Source organism: Scyliorhinus torazame, chromosome 16 (assembly GCF_047496885.1).
Source record: "Scyliorhinus torazame isolate Kashiwa2021f chromosome 16, sScyTor2.1, whole genome shotgun sequence".
NCBI lineage: Eukaryota > Metazoa > Chordata > Chondrichthyes > Carcharhiniformes > Scyliorhinidae > Scyliorhinus > Scyliorhinus torazame.
The window spans coordinates 10,571,808-10,589,955 of NC_092722.1; the positions used below are offsets into that span (position 1 = coordinate 10,571,808).

The 18,148-nt window shown below is 55.4% G+C and overlaps 1 protein-coding gene across 1 annotated transcript in view; it reads left to right on the forward strand.

Annotated features, from left to right (window-relative positions):
- slc2a5 (solute carrier family 2 member 5) overlaps positions 1 to 18,148 on the forward strand; it is a 57,991-nt gene that overhangs the window by 28,215 nt on the left and 11,628 nt on the right. The window contains 6 exon segments of the mRNA XM_072477925.1: positions 2,569 to 2,721; positions 2,813 to 2,848; positions 2,851 to 2,912; positions 12,922 to 13,131; positions 14,663 to 14,773; positions 14,867 to 14,968. Coding sequence (XP_072334026.1) covers positions 2,569 to 2,721; positions 2,813 to 2,848; positions 2,851 to 2,912; positions 12,922 to 13,131; positions 14,663 to 14,773; positions 14,867 to 14,968 — 674 coding nt within the window.

An 18,148-nucleotide genomic window follows, 5' to 3' on the forward strand; every position in this document is an offset into this window, starting at 1 on the left:
CAGGTGAGGTGGATTGGCTATGATACAATTGCCCTTAGTGTCCAAAAAGGTTCGGAGGGGTTACTGGGTTACGGGGATAAGGTGAAAGTGAGAGCTTAAGTGGGTCGGTGCAGACTCGATGGGCCAAATGGCCTCCTTCTGCACTGTATGTTCTATGTCACATTGAGGCAGTTTGTTTAGTTTGTTTTCAATCAGTCCAACAACACACTAATATATTTCATGCTTGAGATCAATTAGATTTTAATAGGTTTTGCCATGGCTGTAATTTTGTGACGTTAGTTCCGCGAAGCGTGACATGTGTCAGCATAGATTTGAACAGTATAACTACAGCAGGGCCAGCCAAAATAGGGGTCCTGACCCCTCCAGCGGGGTCACAAGGCAAGACTTTGCGGTTGTGAGCTCAGGAATTGGTTGATAATGGAGCTTGGATTGGTTTCTGGCAGCTCTGAGGTTCCTTTAAATCCTTGTGGGGGTTTCTTTTTGTTTGTGGTTGTGATCTAGAGGGTCGATCTCTGAGGCCCCATTGCTGCTTCAAACAAAGTCTAGAAAAAGGTGGTGTTCGTTTTTTTGTATAAAACCTGCCTTTTCATCAACCCACCCCAATCCTTGGTTCATCAACTCCCCCCAGTCGCAAAGATCAATCCCTGTTCCTACAACCCCCCCCGTCAAGAACTAAAGCTCATATCCACCACTACCAGCCCCCCCCCCCCCCCCAAGCCCCCAAAGAGCTAAACGTCCTCCCAAAACCCACTCAACAGTTAACAGTACCCCCCCCCCCCCCCCCCCCCCCCCCACAACAACCCTGGTAGCTCCCTAATTTCCACCCTGGGATCACAAGTAGTCTGAGACATTAACATGGGATCATACCAGGAAAAGGGATGGGAATCACTGAAGTATAGAATTTAGTTTATCTCTGATGCTGTGCTGCTCAGCAATCACGCAAAACATCTTTCCTTGCTATACTGGGTGAATATGTGTCACCCCCAACATACTGGATGGCATGTCCCGTACCAGCCTCCCCGAACAGGCGCCGGAATGTGGCGACTAGGGGCTTTTCACAGTAACTTCATTTGAAGCCCACTTGTGACAATAAGCGATTTTCATTTCATGTGTCTCCACACACATACTGGATCACATGTTTATCCATGCACACACTGGATCACATGGGTCTCCACACACACTGGAGGATGTGTCTCTCCCCTCCCCACCCCCCTATCCTCACTGTGTGAATATGTGACCACTACCCACTGCCCACAGAGTATTTGTGAACCAGTTGGCTTTTTGCATCAATACAGCAGCTGACACAAATGATAAGCTTTGTGGAATTCAATTTCACAGCATTTAAACTCACAAGTGCTGGGTAATTACTTGCACCATAACTAGCATCCAGGGGCAGGTAGTGAGGGAGGTATTGGTGTTTGGCACAAGGGACACGTTTATAGAACTAGCATTTCATTGATCACTTTCTCTTTTCCAAAGTCATGCTGTAAACATTGAGGATAAAACAAGGCAGTGTCCAAGGCAGAGCAACTTATTTTCTAAGTGTTGGTCAGATCGGGAACACAGCATTCCTGCACGCATTTCAATAGTATTTGGTGAAGTCGGTTCCACGATATAAACAATCTTAATTTACCTTCAGTTAACATACCTGCTTTCTGTACTCTGGTGGCTGGTTGACCGTAAACATCACCAAATGCAATCTGCTAACTGACCTTCCAAAGCCAATCTGGACAACATCGAATGGCTTGAGGGTGGGTCAGGGAAGATGTAGCCATTTGCTCCACAAGGGAAACGTGAGGAAGAGCTTGAATTGTGACCCTAGCCACCCAGGTCCGAACATCACCCACACACTGAAGTCCTGCCTTGAGAGATCCATTTCTGCTGACACCACAGACATTCACACTGCAGTCACACTGGGGTGGGGTGGTGGTACCATCACTGCATCAGAAACCCAGGCCAAACCTGGGAACTGAGTTCAAATCTCACCCTGGCAGTGGAATTAAAGTGCAATTTTAAAAATTCTGGAATTAAAAGTCTAATGATGACCATTGTCGATTGTCGTAAAATTCATCTGGTTCACCAATGTCCTTTAGGGAAGGAAATCTGCCGCCCTTACCTGGTCTGGCCTACAGGTGACTCCAGACCCACATCAACGTGGTTGGTTTTTACCTGCCCCCTGGAATGACCAAAAAATGCCACTCAGTTCAAGGGCAATTCGGGATGGGCAGCGATGCCCACACCCCGTGAATTTTTAAAAGCCAGCTGAAGCCATTGAAGGATTGTTGACCTCAGCACCGAATTCAAACTGTTTCCCCAGCTGAAGGACTTCAAAGTGAGCTGCCGTAATGCCTTAACCCATTCTGTGGATATTTGCACATTTCGAGGTTCTCTTTTACCAGAAGGAAAGTGGATTTGTAAAGATCCAGCTGCAGATATTCTCCGAGCATTTGCTGATGTCAATGTGTTCCTCCACAAACCAGGAAAGCGATGTGATTGCTGCCAAACTTTGGTAGCTTGTTAAAACTACACTTAGTGCAAATCGATGATTGTTCCTGCGCTTCCGTCTAGGTCTCTGCTCCAATGTGGTCCCCATGTACTTGGGTGAACTTTCACCTAAGAACCTCCGAGGAGCCATTGGTGTGATGCCCCAGCTCTTCATTACCATCGGGATCCTGATCGCCCAGGTATTTGGACTGAGAAGCATTCTCGCCAATGAACGAGGTAATCCCCTCGTGGTTATAATCACCTTCAGCACAATGAATTACCGACAAAGAGGCGAAGGTCTTTATCGTTTCTCTTTCTCCTTTTTTAGGTTGGCCGTTGCTTTTGGGGCTGACTGGGGTCCCTGCATTGTGGAGCTCATCCTGTTGCCTTTTTGCCCTGAAAGCCCGCGGTATATGTTGATCAAAAAGGCAATGAATTGGAGCAAAAGCAGGTAAGTAAGGCCCAGGTGCCGTGGGTTTTGGGGGCCGGGCTGTGAAATGGTTTGGATTGATGTGGTGGGGGCAGCACAACTCTAGAGTCAAAACTGGTCGGCCATCTGGTGCATTAATCAGCTAGGTGGTGTCAGGCTTCCCTGTATAGGCCACCTCGGAACCACTTAACCACTCGCCTGTGTGCAGGAAACGCCAGGGCCGTGTGAGACCTAGTTTAAATAGCACTCGACAGGAGGTCTGAATATGTCCTGGTCACCGTACAAACACACTGTAACTTCTTTTTAATGTTACTGTGAAGCAGATGATCCCAGTTGCACACCAACATGAATAATGGCGATCAGCGAAAAAAGCCCTGAGTATATAAGCGCGCAAGTGGCGAACTGTCTCCTGGTTAGCAAAGTGCGGTTCACAACTCACATGACAATGGTGTTCTTCACTCAACAACAACTTGTGTTTATGTAGCACCATTAGCATAGTCAACCAACAAAGGCACTTCTCAGGAGTGACAACAAACAGAATTTGACACAAGTCCACGCAAAGGCGAAGTTAGGGCAGGTGATCAAAAGCTGAGTCAAAGAGATAGGCCAGGATTTTCTGGCCCCCCTGTGGTGGGACCCATCGTGGGGGATTCGACGGCCCTGCCAAAAGTCCATCGAATTTCGGCTGGTCTGGACGATCCCAGCGGCAGGGAGCGTTGGAAAATTCCGCCCATAGGTTTTAAGGAGCATCTTAAATGGGCGGAGAGGAAGATGGAGAGGATTAGGGAGGAAATTCCAGAACTTGTGGCCCAGCCAACCAACGGCACAACCACTAATGGGGGATCAATTAAAATAGTGGTGCACAACAGGCCTGAATGGGAGGAGCACAGATATCCTGGATGGTGTGTAGGGATGGAGGAGATCACAGAGGTAGGGATGGGCGAGGCCATGCAGGGATTTGAAAACAGGGATGAGAATTTTAAAAATTGAGATAATGTAAGTCAGGGAGGACAGGGATCACGGCTGAACAGAACTTGGTGCACTGTTGCTTCACAGCACCAGGGTCCCAGGTTCGATTCCCGGCTTGGGTCACTGTCTGTGCGGAGTCTGCACGTTCTCCTTGTGTCTGCGTGGGTTTCCTCCGGGTCCTCCGGTTTCCTCCCACAAGTCCTGAAAGACGTGCTCGTTAGGTGAATTGGACAGTCTGAATTTCCCCTCTGTGAACCCGAACAGGCGCCAGAATGTGGCGACTAGGGGATTTTCACAGTAACTTCATTGCAGTTTTAATGTAAACCTACTTATGACAATAAAGATTATTATTATTATAATATGGGAAGCAGGTGTCTGATTGAGTATAAGGTGTATGGAGGATGGAAGGTGGGACACTGGCCAGAAATACTTTAGAATAGTTAAGTCTAGAAGTGAAAAGGAATTCTAACCTGAATCACTTCTGGGGCGTCATTCTCCGACCCCCCAGCGGGTCGGAGAATGGCCGTTGGCCGCCGTGAATTCCGCCCCCGCCGCCCGCCGAAGTCTCCGAAGGGAGAAAAGTCGGCGGGGTGTCAATGGCACCGCAGACCTCGGAGAATGGCACGGGTGTGCGCAAGGCAATCGATTTTGGGCCTGCCGATATTCTCCCGTCCGGATGGGCCGAAGTCCCGTCGACGTGATGACGGGTCACGTCAGCGTAAATCAAACCACCTTTTAATCGGCGTCAACCAGTGCTCAAGGTTGACGCCGACCAGCGTGGAGGTGGGTGACGGCCTGGGGGGTTGGCCGCTGGACAGGCGACGGCGTGGCCGCAGTCTGAATGTGTGGGGGAGAGGTGTGTGTAGGGTTTTGTGTGTGTGTGTGCGGCAGGGCGGGGGTTGGCTAGAGTGGGCTGGGCTCCGGGGGAGTGCCGGGAGGGGGGTTGCGTGCCGGGGAGGGAGGATGGGGGGGTCCGTGCCGGGGAGGGGGATGGGGGGACGGGGTCCGTGCCGGGGAGGGAGGATGGGGGGGTCCGTGCCGGGGAGGGAGAATGGGGGGACGGGGTCCGTGCCAGGGAGGGAGGATGGGGGGGTCCATGCTGGGGAGGGGGACGGGGAGGGAGGTGTCCGTGCCGGGGAGGGGGATGGGGGGACGGGGTCCGTGCCGGGGAGGGAGGATGGGGGGGTGCGTGCCGGGGAGGGGGATGGGGGGATGGGGGGACGGGGTCCGTGCCGGGGAGGGAGGATGGGGGGTCCGTGCCGGGGAGGGAGGATGGGGGAGGGGTCCGTGCCGGGGAGGGAGGATGGGGGGTCCGTGCCGGGGAGGGAGGATGGGGGGGGGGGTCCGTGCCGGGGAGGGAGGATGGGGGGACGGGGTCTGTGCCGGGGAGGGAGGATGGGGGGGTCCGTGCCGGGTAGGGGGACGGGGGAGGGGGGTGTCCGTGCCGGGGAGGGGAATGGGGGGACGGGGTCCGTGCCGGGGAGGGTGGATGGGGGGGTCCGTGCCGGGGAGGGGGACGGGGGAGGGGGGTGTCCGTGCCGGGGAGGGGGATGGGGGACGGGGTCCGTGCCGGGGAGGGAGGATGGGGGGGTCCGTGCCGGGGAGGGAGGATGGGGGGACGGGGTCCGTGCCGGGGAGGGAGGATGGGGGGGTCCGTGCCGGGGAGGGATTTTGGGGGGGTCTGTGCCTGGGAGGGAGGATGGGGGGGTCTGTGCCGGGGAGGGAGGATGGGGGGGCGGGGTCCGTGCCGGGGAGGGAGGATGGGGGGGTCCGTGCCGGGGAGGGGGATGTGGGGACAGGGTCCGTGCCGGGGAGAGAGGATGGGGGGGTCCGTGCCGGGGAGGGAGGATGGGGGGACGGGGTCCGTGCCGGGGAGGGAGGATGGGGGGGTCCGTGCCGGGGAGGGATTTTGGGGGGGTCCGTGCCGGGGAGGGAGGATGGGGGCGTCCGTGCTGGGGAGGGAGGTTGGGGGGACGGGGTCCGTGCCGGGGAGGGAGGATGGGGGGGTCCGTGCCGGGGAGGGAGGATGGGGGGATCCGTGCCACGGAGGGAGGATGGGGGGACAGGGTCTGAGCCGGGGAGGGAGGATGTAGGGGTCCGTGCCGGGGAGGGAGGATGGGGGGGGTCCGTGCCGGGGAGGAGGATGGGGGGGTCCGTGCCGGGGAGGGGGGGCTGCAAGGGCAAGTGAGTTGGTCCACCTGGCCAGGTGCCAGCCTCCAACAGTTGGACCCATGCGGTCCATGCCACCTGGCTGGGGGGAGGAGGGGGTATGGGCAATGATGACATGTCGTCGTTCCCCCCCCCCCCCCCCCCCCCCAAACCAGGCCGTCATGTTTTCCGATCAGCCAGCGATGTTGGCCGCTGTGTCGACAGCTGCTAATGTCTACGTTGCCCTGGATGAGGAGGAGGTGCGTGCCAGAGAGGCGGCGCAGGCTGCCGCAGAGGGGCAGGCGGCCTGACCGACAGGACGAGGAGGGGGAGGAGGACGTCGCGGCCCCACGGCAACGGAGGCACCTGAGGGCGCCCCGTGTGTACCGGCCCCGGCAGTCATACCAGGACCTCACGGACCGGGAATGCAGGAGGAGACTCCGGATGAGCCGGGAAACCGTGGCACACATCTGCCACCTGCTGGCACACCTGTCACCGCGTGGCACTGGCGGGGGACACCCTCTCCCCGTGTCCGTCAAGGTTACGGTGGCCCTGAACTTTTATGCAACGGGGTCATTCCAGGCACCGAGTGGGGACCTGTCCGGCATATCGCAGACATCGGTGCATCGGTGCATCTGGGCAGTGACAGATGTCCGATATGCCATGGCGCACCGCTACATCCGCTTCCCTGTGGACCGGGCCAGCCAAGATGCCCGGGCCGTGGGCTTCTCTGCCGTGGCCGGGTTCCCCATGGTCCAGGGCGCGATTGATGGGATGCACGTCGCCGTGCGGCCACCTGCAGATAACAGGACCGTGTTCACTAATAGGAAGGGGACCTATTCGATGAACATACAGGTGGTCTGCGACCACCGCATGATGATCCTGCACGTCTGCGCCCGTTACCCGGGCAGTGTACACGACTCATACGTGTTGTCACGGTCATACCTCACCGGCATGTACGAGGGACGCCATCCCCGGCTGAGGGGCTGGTTGCTGGGCGACAGGGGCTACACATTGCGATCATGGCTGATGACGCCTGTACGGAGGCCACGCAATGAGGCGGAGAACCGCTACAATGATGCCCATGTAGCGACAAGGGGAGTGATAGAGAGGCGCTTTGGCGTGCTGAAGATGCGTTTCAGGTGCCTGGACCTCTCTGGGGGCGCCCTCCAGTATCGGTCAGATAGGGTCGGCCGCATCATTGTGGTGTGCTGCGTCCTGCACAATATAGCCCAGCAGAGGGGCGTGTGCCGCAGGCAGAGGAGGGCGGAGTGGAGGAGCAGCAGGAAGAGGCGCAGTCCTCCCCAGATGAGGGGGATGGGGGCAATGGTCAGGGCAGACGGGGTAGACACAGGCGGGTGGCTGTCCACCGTTACCGGCTGGCCCAGCGGGCACGGGACAGGCCGATAGCAGCCCGCTTTACTGACTAGATGGGCGTGGGAATCGGGAAGTATGGCCACAGACCGCACACCATGGCAACAGCCGACCACCCACACCCCCCTCCCCAACCCCACCCACCCCACCCGCATGCACACCACCCCCCCATTGCCGATCCACCTGCGGCACAACGGCCGGGCTCACACAGTTGCCGGTGGACGCGTGTCTATTGCAGGCCATGGAGGATGATGACAACCCGCCCTGCGATGAGCTCCTGGCTCCACATCGTTGGACTATGTCTGACCCATGGCCACAGTACCACCATCCACCCGGACCATCCCTGCATGCGGCTGTGAGACTGCAGCGCACGGTCCCGTCCTCTGCCCGGGGGGATGTTGATGGCGGCCCAGGGGGAAAGGGACAGACTCACCTGGGGCTGAGGTAAGACCACCCCTCACACACACACTTGCGCTCAACGTACATGACACCCTCGCACGCTTTGGACAGAGCACAAAGGCAGCTTCTGTAGGTGTAACTTGACTTTACTAACGAACGGAGTTCATGCACGTGCCCTAGCCCCTAAAACTCATCTGTGCCCTGCACCCGTGCCAACTTACTCAGTTTCTAATTGTTTGGCCTTACGGGCCTTTGACTACGTCTACGTGGTTCCCCAGACGGTACAGCAGAACTGGAGGTGGGCTCCTGTGATTCCTGCCCTCTGACACTGGATCCCTTTGGCGGATGTTTCCTGGGGCGTCCTGGCCTAGATGGGCCAGGCTGCGGCCCGGGCGACTGGGATGGCGAGCTGCCAGCCTGTCCTGCCCGTTGCCCACCCGATGCACCTGGGACGGAAGGGGGGGAGTCCGAGGTGTCGTGGTGTTCCGGGACCTCCCCTACAGGGGGACCCGGGACGGACCACAGCACCTCCCCCTCCGTCGGGGTGCCCGATGGCCCCCAGGCCTCTACATGGGTGGGGGTTACGAACGGACTGGCCATCCGACGCCCCCCCGACATCTGGCGCTGCCAGTCCTGGAGGCCCGTGCTGGTATCGACAGGGGTCTGCAGGTTTGCAGCCATGGAGCTCAGGGAGTTGGCAATCCCTGTCTGTGACTGTGCGACGCCGGCTCGCACATGGGCAATGGCGCCGATGCCCTCAGCGATGACCTGCAGAGACTAGGCCATGACCTGCTGAGACTGGGCCATGGCCTGCTGAGACTGGGCTATGGACTGTTGAGACTGGGCCATGGTGTTGAGCGCCTCTGCCATCTGCCGCTGGTGCTGGCTCATGGCCTCCTGTGAGAGGGCAGCCATGTCCTGGGCCACAGACGCCGCCTGCACGGAAAGCCCCAGGCCTCGCAAACCGTTCCCCATGTCTGACACCGTCGCACCCATTGCCTCCACCGCGGACGCCACCCGTGCGGTGTCAGCCTGGGTGGCACGCATGACCGGCACCACTCCCAGCTCCTGGACGCGGGTGGACTCCTCCACCTGCGACTGCAGCCGCCGCAAGCCGGCCGTCACCCTCTTCGCTCGTCTCCGTGTCAGTGGTTGCATCGGATCTATGTGTGGGTGTGGTAACTCCAGGAACACGGGATCCATCTGGGCGGCAGATGTTCGCTTGGGCTGGGCTGCCCTCCGACCGCCCGGCCCCTCTGCTGCTCCTACCTCCGCCTGCTGTACCGGGACGGCTGTGTTGTGCGCACCAGTCAGTGTACCAGGCGCCTCATCACTAAAGTGCCCAACCGAGGTGGGTTTTTCTGCGATGGTGGAGGGTGTTGGTGACAGCAGTGGCGTTGTGTCGTGCTCTTCGTCCCACTCTGAGTCCATGGCACTTTGGGGTGGCGGCTCGTCTCCACCCATCCAATCTGTGTCACTGTCCGGTATTTCGTTTTCCTGGGCAGTGCTGTCCCGGGTAGGGGTGTTCTGGGTAGGGGTGTCCTGGGTAGTGGTGTCCTGGGTAGGGGTGTCCTGGGTAGTGGTGTCCTGGGTAGGGGTGTCCTGGGTAGTGGTGTCCTGGGTAGTGGTGTCCTGGCTCGGCTGTGACGGGGGCCTGTGGCTGCCGCGCTCGTCGCTGGGTGGCACACGCCTGCATCGTCGCACCCGCACGTGACGGGGGTGTCGTCTCCCTGTTGCTCCAGGTCTCTCCGTCTCCAGTGGTCTCCAAGGGACATCCTGCGGGCGTCGCATGCCGGAGGGTCCGGGTCTCTCCGTCTCCAGTGGTCCCCAAGGGACATCCTGCGGGCGTCGCATGCCGGAGGGTCCGGGTCTCTCCGTCTCCCGTGGCCTCAGAGGGGCATCCTGCGGGCGGTCTGCATCTGCGGAGATGGGTGCCTCGACGTTTGCTCCTGCGATACACAATGAAGCATGCATGATTAGACACGCAGGCAGTGATCAGGTGATATGGGGGAGGGGGGGATATGGGGACGGGCTGTGGGCGGCTCACTTGCTGGTGGGCCCCCGACCTCTGCATCAGCAACCTCCCGGTCCTCAGGTCCGCCAGCCAGTTCCAGGGCCCTTTCCTTGTGTTCAGTCAGTGGCCTCCCATCAGCGAGTCCTCCTCCAGTCCTCACATGCTCCCTGGTGTTGTGTGCGCGTTTCTCCTGTTGGGGGGGGGGGGGGGGGGGGTCGGGCAGGGGGGGAGGCTCACCCTGCCTGCTCTGACGAGGTTGTTCACCTTCTTATGGCGCTGGGTGCCTGTCCGTGGTGTCAGGGCCACAGCGGTGACGGCCTCTGCCACCTCCCTCCACAGACGCCGGCTGTGGCGTGGGGCAACTCTGCGGCCGTGTCCGGGATACAGGGCCTCCCTCCTCTGCTCCACTGCGTCCAGGAGCGCCTCCACATCGTGTCACTGGAACCTCGGGGCTGAGCGGCGGGCGGCCATCCGGTCGGGTGTTCCGGTCGGGTGTTCCGGTCGGGTGGGGGGGAGCTGCGCGGCCTGATGAGCCGTCACGCCGTGCGGCGTGTATGACGCTGCACGGCGTGAACCACGTGAGCAAGCGCGGATCCCGTCACGTCGCTGCTAGCCCATTCCGGGCCGGAGACTTTGCGACGTTTGGGGCGGCGTGCTGAAGGTCGGATTTGCGCCGTTTTTGGCGCCGATCGGCGGACTTTGCGCCGATAACGGAGAATTTCGCCCCTGATCCTATTGGACAGCTGTGAGACTGAGAGTGTTGGACAATTGTAACTGGCAAACAGGGCATCATTAAAAATATCGAACTTTACTCTTTGATACTATCTGACCAATGAATCAGAGCTGCAAAATCCGAACCTTGTGCACCTTGCTCCCCCTGAGGCAGAGCGGAACAAAGACATAACGCTACCAACAATGTAAACATTCAATCAGTGTCACTTTCAACTTGCATTTAAAATTATGTTGAGCTTTCCAGCTGATTTCCTCCTTTGGGCTCAATCACATCGGGTTGTACTGGGGGACGGGACAGGGTAGTTTTCAAAGCCCCAAGAGTTATTTTGGACTCGAAATGTTGGCTGCGTTTCAGCAGAAATGAAGCAAAGTCCGCTTTTCCGCGCGTCTGGCGGGGTGTTCCTTGGTGGCTGCAGCGAGAGTGACCCCTCCATCCGCCGATACCTTGCTGGTTCTTTGGGCCTTGGAGACTTTCTCCTCGCCTAGGCCACATTTGAATGGATTTTCTGCACTGGCAAGCTCAGATCGCCAGCTGGCCTGGCTCCTTGCAGTTCAGGGCGCCATTTTGACCGGCTGCCCCAATCTCTGCCCCCAACCTCCCTTCAACTTTCTAGGCATACCCCCTTCAACCCCCGCCACCCCCAACCTTCTCCTGGCCCCTGGAACGCCAACCCCCCTCACCCCTCCTCTAATGGGCCCCAACCCTGGCACTGCCAACCTGGCACCCAGGCACCTTGTCAGGGTGGCACTGTCAGGTTGTCTGGATGGCTCTGCCAAGGTTCCCGGGTGTCAGCGAGAGTGGCAGGGTGCCAACCTACCCTGTCCCCAACCTCCCAGGGGTCTCTAATGGCCTGCGAATCCCCCCCCCCTCTACCCCCCCACCCCGAGGCACCATCATGCCTGGTCCAATGCTAAACGCCGCCCGCTCGAGGTCTCACAGGCACGGCTGTTGATTCCCAGGCTTGGTGTGAAAGTGGTTCCGGGTATTTAAATGGGCCTAATGCTGATCTGGAGCTGGCCTGGTGAGGGTAAGGTCTAGACTGTGCCAGGCGGAGCGAGACGGGTGCCTCGCGATCGGCCCTGTGCTCGGCGCGGGGCTTGATTTGGGCCTCTCGCGGGATTCACCCTTTGCGGCCGGCTCTGCATTCGAGCAAAACGCGATGGCTGAATCGCGCCCCTTCACACTGTTTCTCTCTCCACAGATGCTGACAGAGTTGTGGAATATTTTCCAGAGCTTTAGAGGAAAAGACCCCTTCTGTCAAACCAGCCTTCCTTGCACAAACAGGGATTCTTTGTGCATCATAATACATAAACATAGGAGGCATGTGGCACAGTGGTTAGCACTGGGACTACGGCGCTGAGGTCCCGGGTTCGAATCCCGGCCCTGGGTCACTGTCCGTGTGGAGTTTGCACATTCTCCCCATGTCTGCGTGGGTTTCACCCCCACAACCCAAAGATGTGCAGGTTAGGTGGATTGGCCACGCTAAATTGCCCCTTAATTAGAGAAAAAATAATTGGGTACTCTAAATTTAAAATAAATAAAAAAAATTTAAATAAACAAATAATACATAAACGTCCAGATCCCCAGCATCATTCCAAAACAGAGCCGGGAAAAAGCACGGAACAATTAGTGTGAAGAATTTGGGGAAATTCCTCTTCGACCCCTCCCCTGCTCGGGCATCGACTACTCCCAGATTAATGTTCCTGCCTCCTGTCTGAGGCAAGCTCCACTCCAGACCCAAACAATTCCAGCTCACCCTTGGGGTGAACGTCGAGAACAAAGAACAAAGAAAAGTACAGCACAGGAACAGGCCCTCCGGCCCGCCAAGCCTGTGCCGACCATGCTGCCCGTCTAAATTAAAATCTTCTACACTTCCGGGGACCGTATCCCTCTATTCCCATCCTATTCATGTATTTGCAAGATGCCCCTTAAACGTCACTATCGTCCCTGCTTCCACCACCTCCTCCGGCAGTGAGTTCCAGGCACCCACTACCCTCTGTGTAAAAAAACGTGCCCCGTACATCTCCTCTAAACCTTGCCCCTCACACCTTAAACCTATGCCCCCTAGTAATTGACCCCTCTACCCTGGGAAAAAGCCTCTGACTATCCACTCTGTCTATACCCCTCATAATTTTGTAGACCTCTATCAGGTCGCCCCTCAACCTCCGTCGTTCCAGTGAGAACAAACCGAGTTTATTCAACCGCTCCTCATAGCTAATGCCCTCCATACCAGGCAACGTCCTGCCTGGTAAATCTCTTCTGCACCCTCTCTAAAGCCTCCACATCCTTCTGGTAGTGTGGCGACCAGAATTGAACAGTATACTCCGAGCTTGACATAGTTAAAGTGCAATGTTATGACAAATAGTGGAGCTCAAATGTATTTGTGTTCAAGCTTTAAGGCGGATAAGAGGCTGGGATGACGTGGATGACGAAATAGAAGAAATGCGCTTGGAGGATGAGTCAGAGAAGGCAGAAGGCCACGTGTCAGTGATGCATCTCTTCTCATTCAGGTCACTGAGATGGCAACTGTTATCCATCATTGTTCTGAATATGGGTCAGCAGCTTTCTGGAGTCAATGCAGTAAGTATTGAAACCAAAGTGCTTATGGATGCAGGAAGTGGATGAAAAGAAAGAGTTTGCATTTTTGTAACCACAACACCAACTTGCATTTATTTCGCCCCATTGAAGCTGTGGAACTATCCAAAATGCTTCACAGGAGCATTAACAAATGAAAATTGATACTGAGTCACATGAGGAAGAGTGTCGCACAGAGGAACAAATGTTTGGTTCAAGTGATAGGCTTTAAGAAGCATCTTAACGGAAGAAAAGGGGAGAGGGAAAGAGGCTTCGGGAGGGAGTTCCAGAGCCTTGGGCCTAGTAGTTGAAGGCACAGCTGCCTATGCCAATGTGGGCAGCACGGTAGCATTGTGGATAGCACAATTGCTTCACAGCTCCAGGGTCCCAGGTTCGATTCCTGTGGGCCACTGTCTGTGCGGAGTCTGCACATCCTCCCCGTGTGTGTGTGGGTTTCCTCCAGGTGCTCCGGTTTCCTCCCACAGTCCAAAGATGTGCAGGTTGGGTGGATTGGTCGTGATAAATTGCCCTTAGTGTCCAAAAGTGCCCTTAGTGTTGGGTGGGGTTACTGGGTTATGGGGATAGGGTGGAGGTGTTGACCTTGGGGAGGGTGCTCTTTCCAGGTGCCGGTGCAGGCTCGATGGGCCGAATGGCCTCCTTCTGCACTGTAAATTCTATGATTAAAATCGGGGTTGCGCAGGAGGCCAAGATTGAAGGGGAAAAGATATCTCAAAGGGTTTTAAGCCTGGCGGAGGTTACAGAGATTGGGAGGGACAAAGCCTCGAGGGACCTGAAAACAAGATTGAGAATTTCAACTTGCTGGATGAGGAGCCAACGTACGTCAGTGAGCACAAGGATTACGTGCGAACGAGGCGGGCAGCAGAGATTTGCAAAGGTCAATCCTACAGATAGTGAAGACATTTTTTATTTTAAATTTTAAAATCAAACGAGAATGGGTGCCTCCATTTTGAAATGACCTCTCCCTCACTTAACTGCTGCTGCTTTCAATCCAAAATCAGGCCTCCATTTGTTAATCCTGTGTTAAATGGTGTCTTTTCAGGTTAGTGGGTGGTGTTAAATTAATGCCGGTTAGATAAGTTTGATTAAGGCCTCAGGATTGGTCCCTCATTTTCAAGAGTCCACCACCCATCCTTAATTGGACAGTGAGCCCGGATTTGGACCATTAATTGGCCGCTCCGGGGAAAATCCCTCTGAGTGAATGCTTCTAACCAGGCCCCCCCCCCCCCCCCCCCCGTTTCAGCTTGCCGGCGAAATTCCCGGCCAGAGGGACGTCTCCTTAGCTGAGGGTGGGAGGCATAAACTCCAGCGACTCTGGCTGGGCTCCACCTCCATCCGACCTTGCAAAGGTGTCTTTAAAATCTGCCGCGTTCTCGAGGATGCATGCAGATCTTGAATCTAAATTCTGTATCGGTAACTCAGAATGACAGGAAGAATAGCAGCAGCCAATCTTCTAACAAGACTGAAAAACCTGCGTTAGCAATTGCTCTTCATTCACTGTGACGATTGCTGTTTGCAGATATATTATTATGCCGACAGCATATATCGATCAGCAGGGGTGAAGGAAAATGACATTCAGTACGTCACTGTTGGGACAGGAGCAGTCAATGTGTTCATGACCATAGCAGCAGTAAGTCTGGATAAGGTTGTCTTTACCAGACATTTTTAGAGTTGGATATGACTCAAGGCGCTGAGCTCAAAGCTGTCACTTTGTGTTCTGTAGGTTTCTATAGTAGAAGCTGTTGGACGAAGGATACTTCTCCTGGTTGGGTTTGCGATTTGCTGCATTTCATGTGCAGTTTTAACGATGAGTCTAAACCTTCAGGTTTGTAGAACGCCACTTCCTCTGTGAAACACCTTCACGCACATTCCCCGCAGCAAGCGTGCAGGACAACAGGTAGCTGTTGACATGTCTCACGGGAGCCAATGACCTTGAAGTTACTCTGCGCAATAAGAGCAGACCAGCGGTTACTGCAGGTGCGATTCTTTCGTGTTGGCCAAGGCAGCCGTTTATTTTTATGGGCTAACAGCCGCTAAAATGATGAACAAAGGTATTTCATGCGAAAGTGATGCGCTTGTTCCCCGACATCTCGTGGGCTTTGATTTTTCATCCGTCGGGCACACGAAGCAGGTGCAAAACGCAGTTCCGGCCACCGTCTGCCTTCGAAGGAGATTTCACTCTGGCCGATTAACGGGACTGGGAAAGGCTGAGCACTGCCAGGGAGGATTTAGATTTGGATTTATTGTCACGTGTACCGAGGTACAGTGAAAAGTATTGTTCTGCGTACAGTCCAGACAGATCGTTCCTGACATGAAAAAACATTGAACATACGATAAATACGATGCATTGGCAAAAGGGAGGGTGCGGGGTGGCGTTTTAGGTCTGCCCCCTCAGGGGGGGACAGCTACTGCCGGGCTGTTGCAAGACTGTAAAAAAAATACATTGCGATGGGAAAACTGTGCAAAGAGCCGTCTAGCCAGCACATTCAAACACAAAACTTGGTCCCCCAGGAACCTTTTCAATTTGATTGCAGCCCGGACAGTTCATCCTGCCCCGGATCGAGGTTAAAACGTAAAGGTCACCTTGCCAGTCAGCCCGCCCGCCAACAGGGCCCCATCCAATTGTGTGCCGTGGCTCCTTAATGAGGCACATTACCTGTCTAATGGTCGGCAGGCGCGCTTCCGACTCTTGCACGTGCCCGCCACCCAAAATAGTGCACCAGTGCGCGATGGCGTCAGAACATGCACCCAATGCATGTTCTGGGGCTGGTTTAGCACACTGGGGGCTAAATCGCTGGCTTTTAAAGCAGACCAAGACAGGCCAGCAGCACGGTTCAATTCCCGTACCAGCCTCCCCGAACAGGTGCCGGAATGTGGCGACTAGTGGCTTTTCACAGTAACTTCATTGAAGCCTACTTGTGACAATAAGCGATTTTCATTTTTCAATGCCTTCTCTCAATTCTGTGTTGGCACGCGCCCAGCCGGGCAACATGAAATTCTGGCCGTGCTGTCATTCAAAACACTTTTTTGATTTTATGTCACTGCTTCTGTGTTCTATTTTATTTTTCAGTGTTTGATTTGTCAGCCGGCTGTGAAGGCCACCTCATTTACTATTGCAAATAATGGGACCTGAAACACATGTGCCTGAAATCCCCTTTCAATCATTCTCTTATTCCAGTTGTCGTGTGCTCTCGATGTTTGCTCAGTAGCCACAAGTGCTCGAATAAAGTACAATTGGCTTATTCATAATTCATCTCACGCCATGAGAGCGATCATTCATATTGTATGAACATATTCCACTCATTTATTTATAACATGAGTTTTATACATAGTTTTGTTGCTTTCCTGTGGCATTGCTCACTCATTCCTCTTAAAGAAATAAATGCATCAGTATTACAGGCTCTCACCTTTCACTGTTACAAAAATCAATTGGTAGCTGCTTTACGATAATCGCCCCATTCTGAGACAGATTTCCACCCCCTCCTCCACCCACTCTCCGAGTTGGCTGGAATGCTGTTGAAGTGGTTAAATTGACAAAGGAGCCAGAAGAGGCCCGAATATCAGGCCAAGACTCCTACATCCACTGAAGGACAAGGCACAATAGTGATAGGGCTGGTGGAAGACAGACAATGCCATGAAAAGATCCTCTCAGTGGGTAGGGGTGGGGTGTGGTTGGCACTGACCCCCTTGACTCACTTGGGGGTCCATTGTGTCACACTCGGGCAAACTTGCACCAAAGCCCACCCGGTGAATTTCCCACTGGGGGGGTTGCCCGTACCCTTTTATTACTCGTGCCTTCTGTGGCAAGCGACAGAAAATGGGGGAGGCAGGAAGAGACTTTTCTGGGTATTTTGAAGGAACTTTCGAGACCATGGTGGGCACGGTCGCATGGCCCCTTCGGTGATACCACAAGGCCGTTAAATCTTGAGCGGCCTCTCGTGAGATTTGTGACGCTCAGAACGCCTCGCGAGATCAAACGGGATCCCGTGAGACGTCGTGATCTGAATCTCGCCCTCACTGGGCGCCCCAGCCCCCACCACCATGGGAATAACAGGTCATCTCCTCACGCCTGAGCGTGACCTGACCCCCCATTGACCCAGCCCCCAGCCTCCCCATCAGACAGCACGGGAGGGGTGGTTGGGGGGGGGGGGGGGGGGTGGAGTAGTGAAATCGATGATTTGCATCTTCCTGACGACATGGGGGGGGGGGGTAGCACGCTGTGGGAAGGCCACAGGTGAGAGATCGGAGCATCGCAGAGGGTTTGACGCTCGTAACCAAACCCGTTTTTCCTTCAACGCTCTATTCTCGGCCTGATCGGCAACCCATGCGCCGGCGTCGGACAATGGAGAATCCATCCCTCGGTCTCGCCCCTCTCAGTTGCCGTGCGGATCTGGGCATCCCATAGAATGGTACGGAAAACCCAATTTCCCCAAAAAACATTTTCCAAGTGCCATGGAACTGCATGTCGGGAGCATTCCTAACACCAGTGGGGACCAGTCCTGAGTCGTCGTTGGTGAGTGCACTTCGACTCTGGGATAGAGAATTCCACCCAATGTCTTTGGTGAAAATTCTCCTCCCTTCGCCCCATTCTCCTCTTCAATCGCGGCTGCTCCCACTTTCTGAGCCCCACGTGCTGGTCCACATCACAACTAGGTTACCTTGTCCTTACAAACAGAAATACAAGACATAACAAAATGCCTTACAGTACGGCTGTATCTTAGAGGGCCTGCCCCCCCAGATTGGCAAGTGCAGATCTGGACGACAGAACCCACTCCCTCTTCCTCCTTGCCCTTTGAGAGATTATGAAAAAATCAGTCTGTCTGCTCCCCCCGACTGTCCACGCCAAACATGGCCAGAAGCATTGTTCCCACTCGGAGAAGGTTCAAGAAAGTGAGGGCAAAGATTTAAAGTGATTTGCAAAACAAACAAGAGTGATGTGAGAAAAATACTTTTTCACACAATGAATGGTTCAGGTTGGGAATACCCGGCCTTGGCTGCGGTAGAG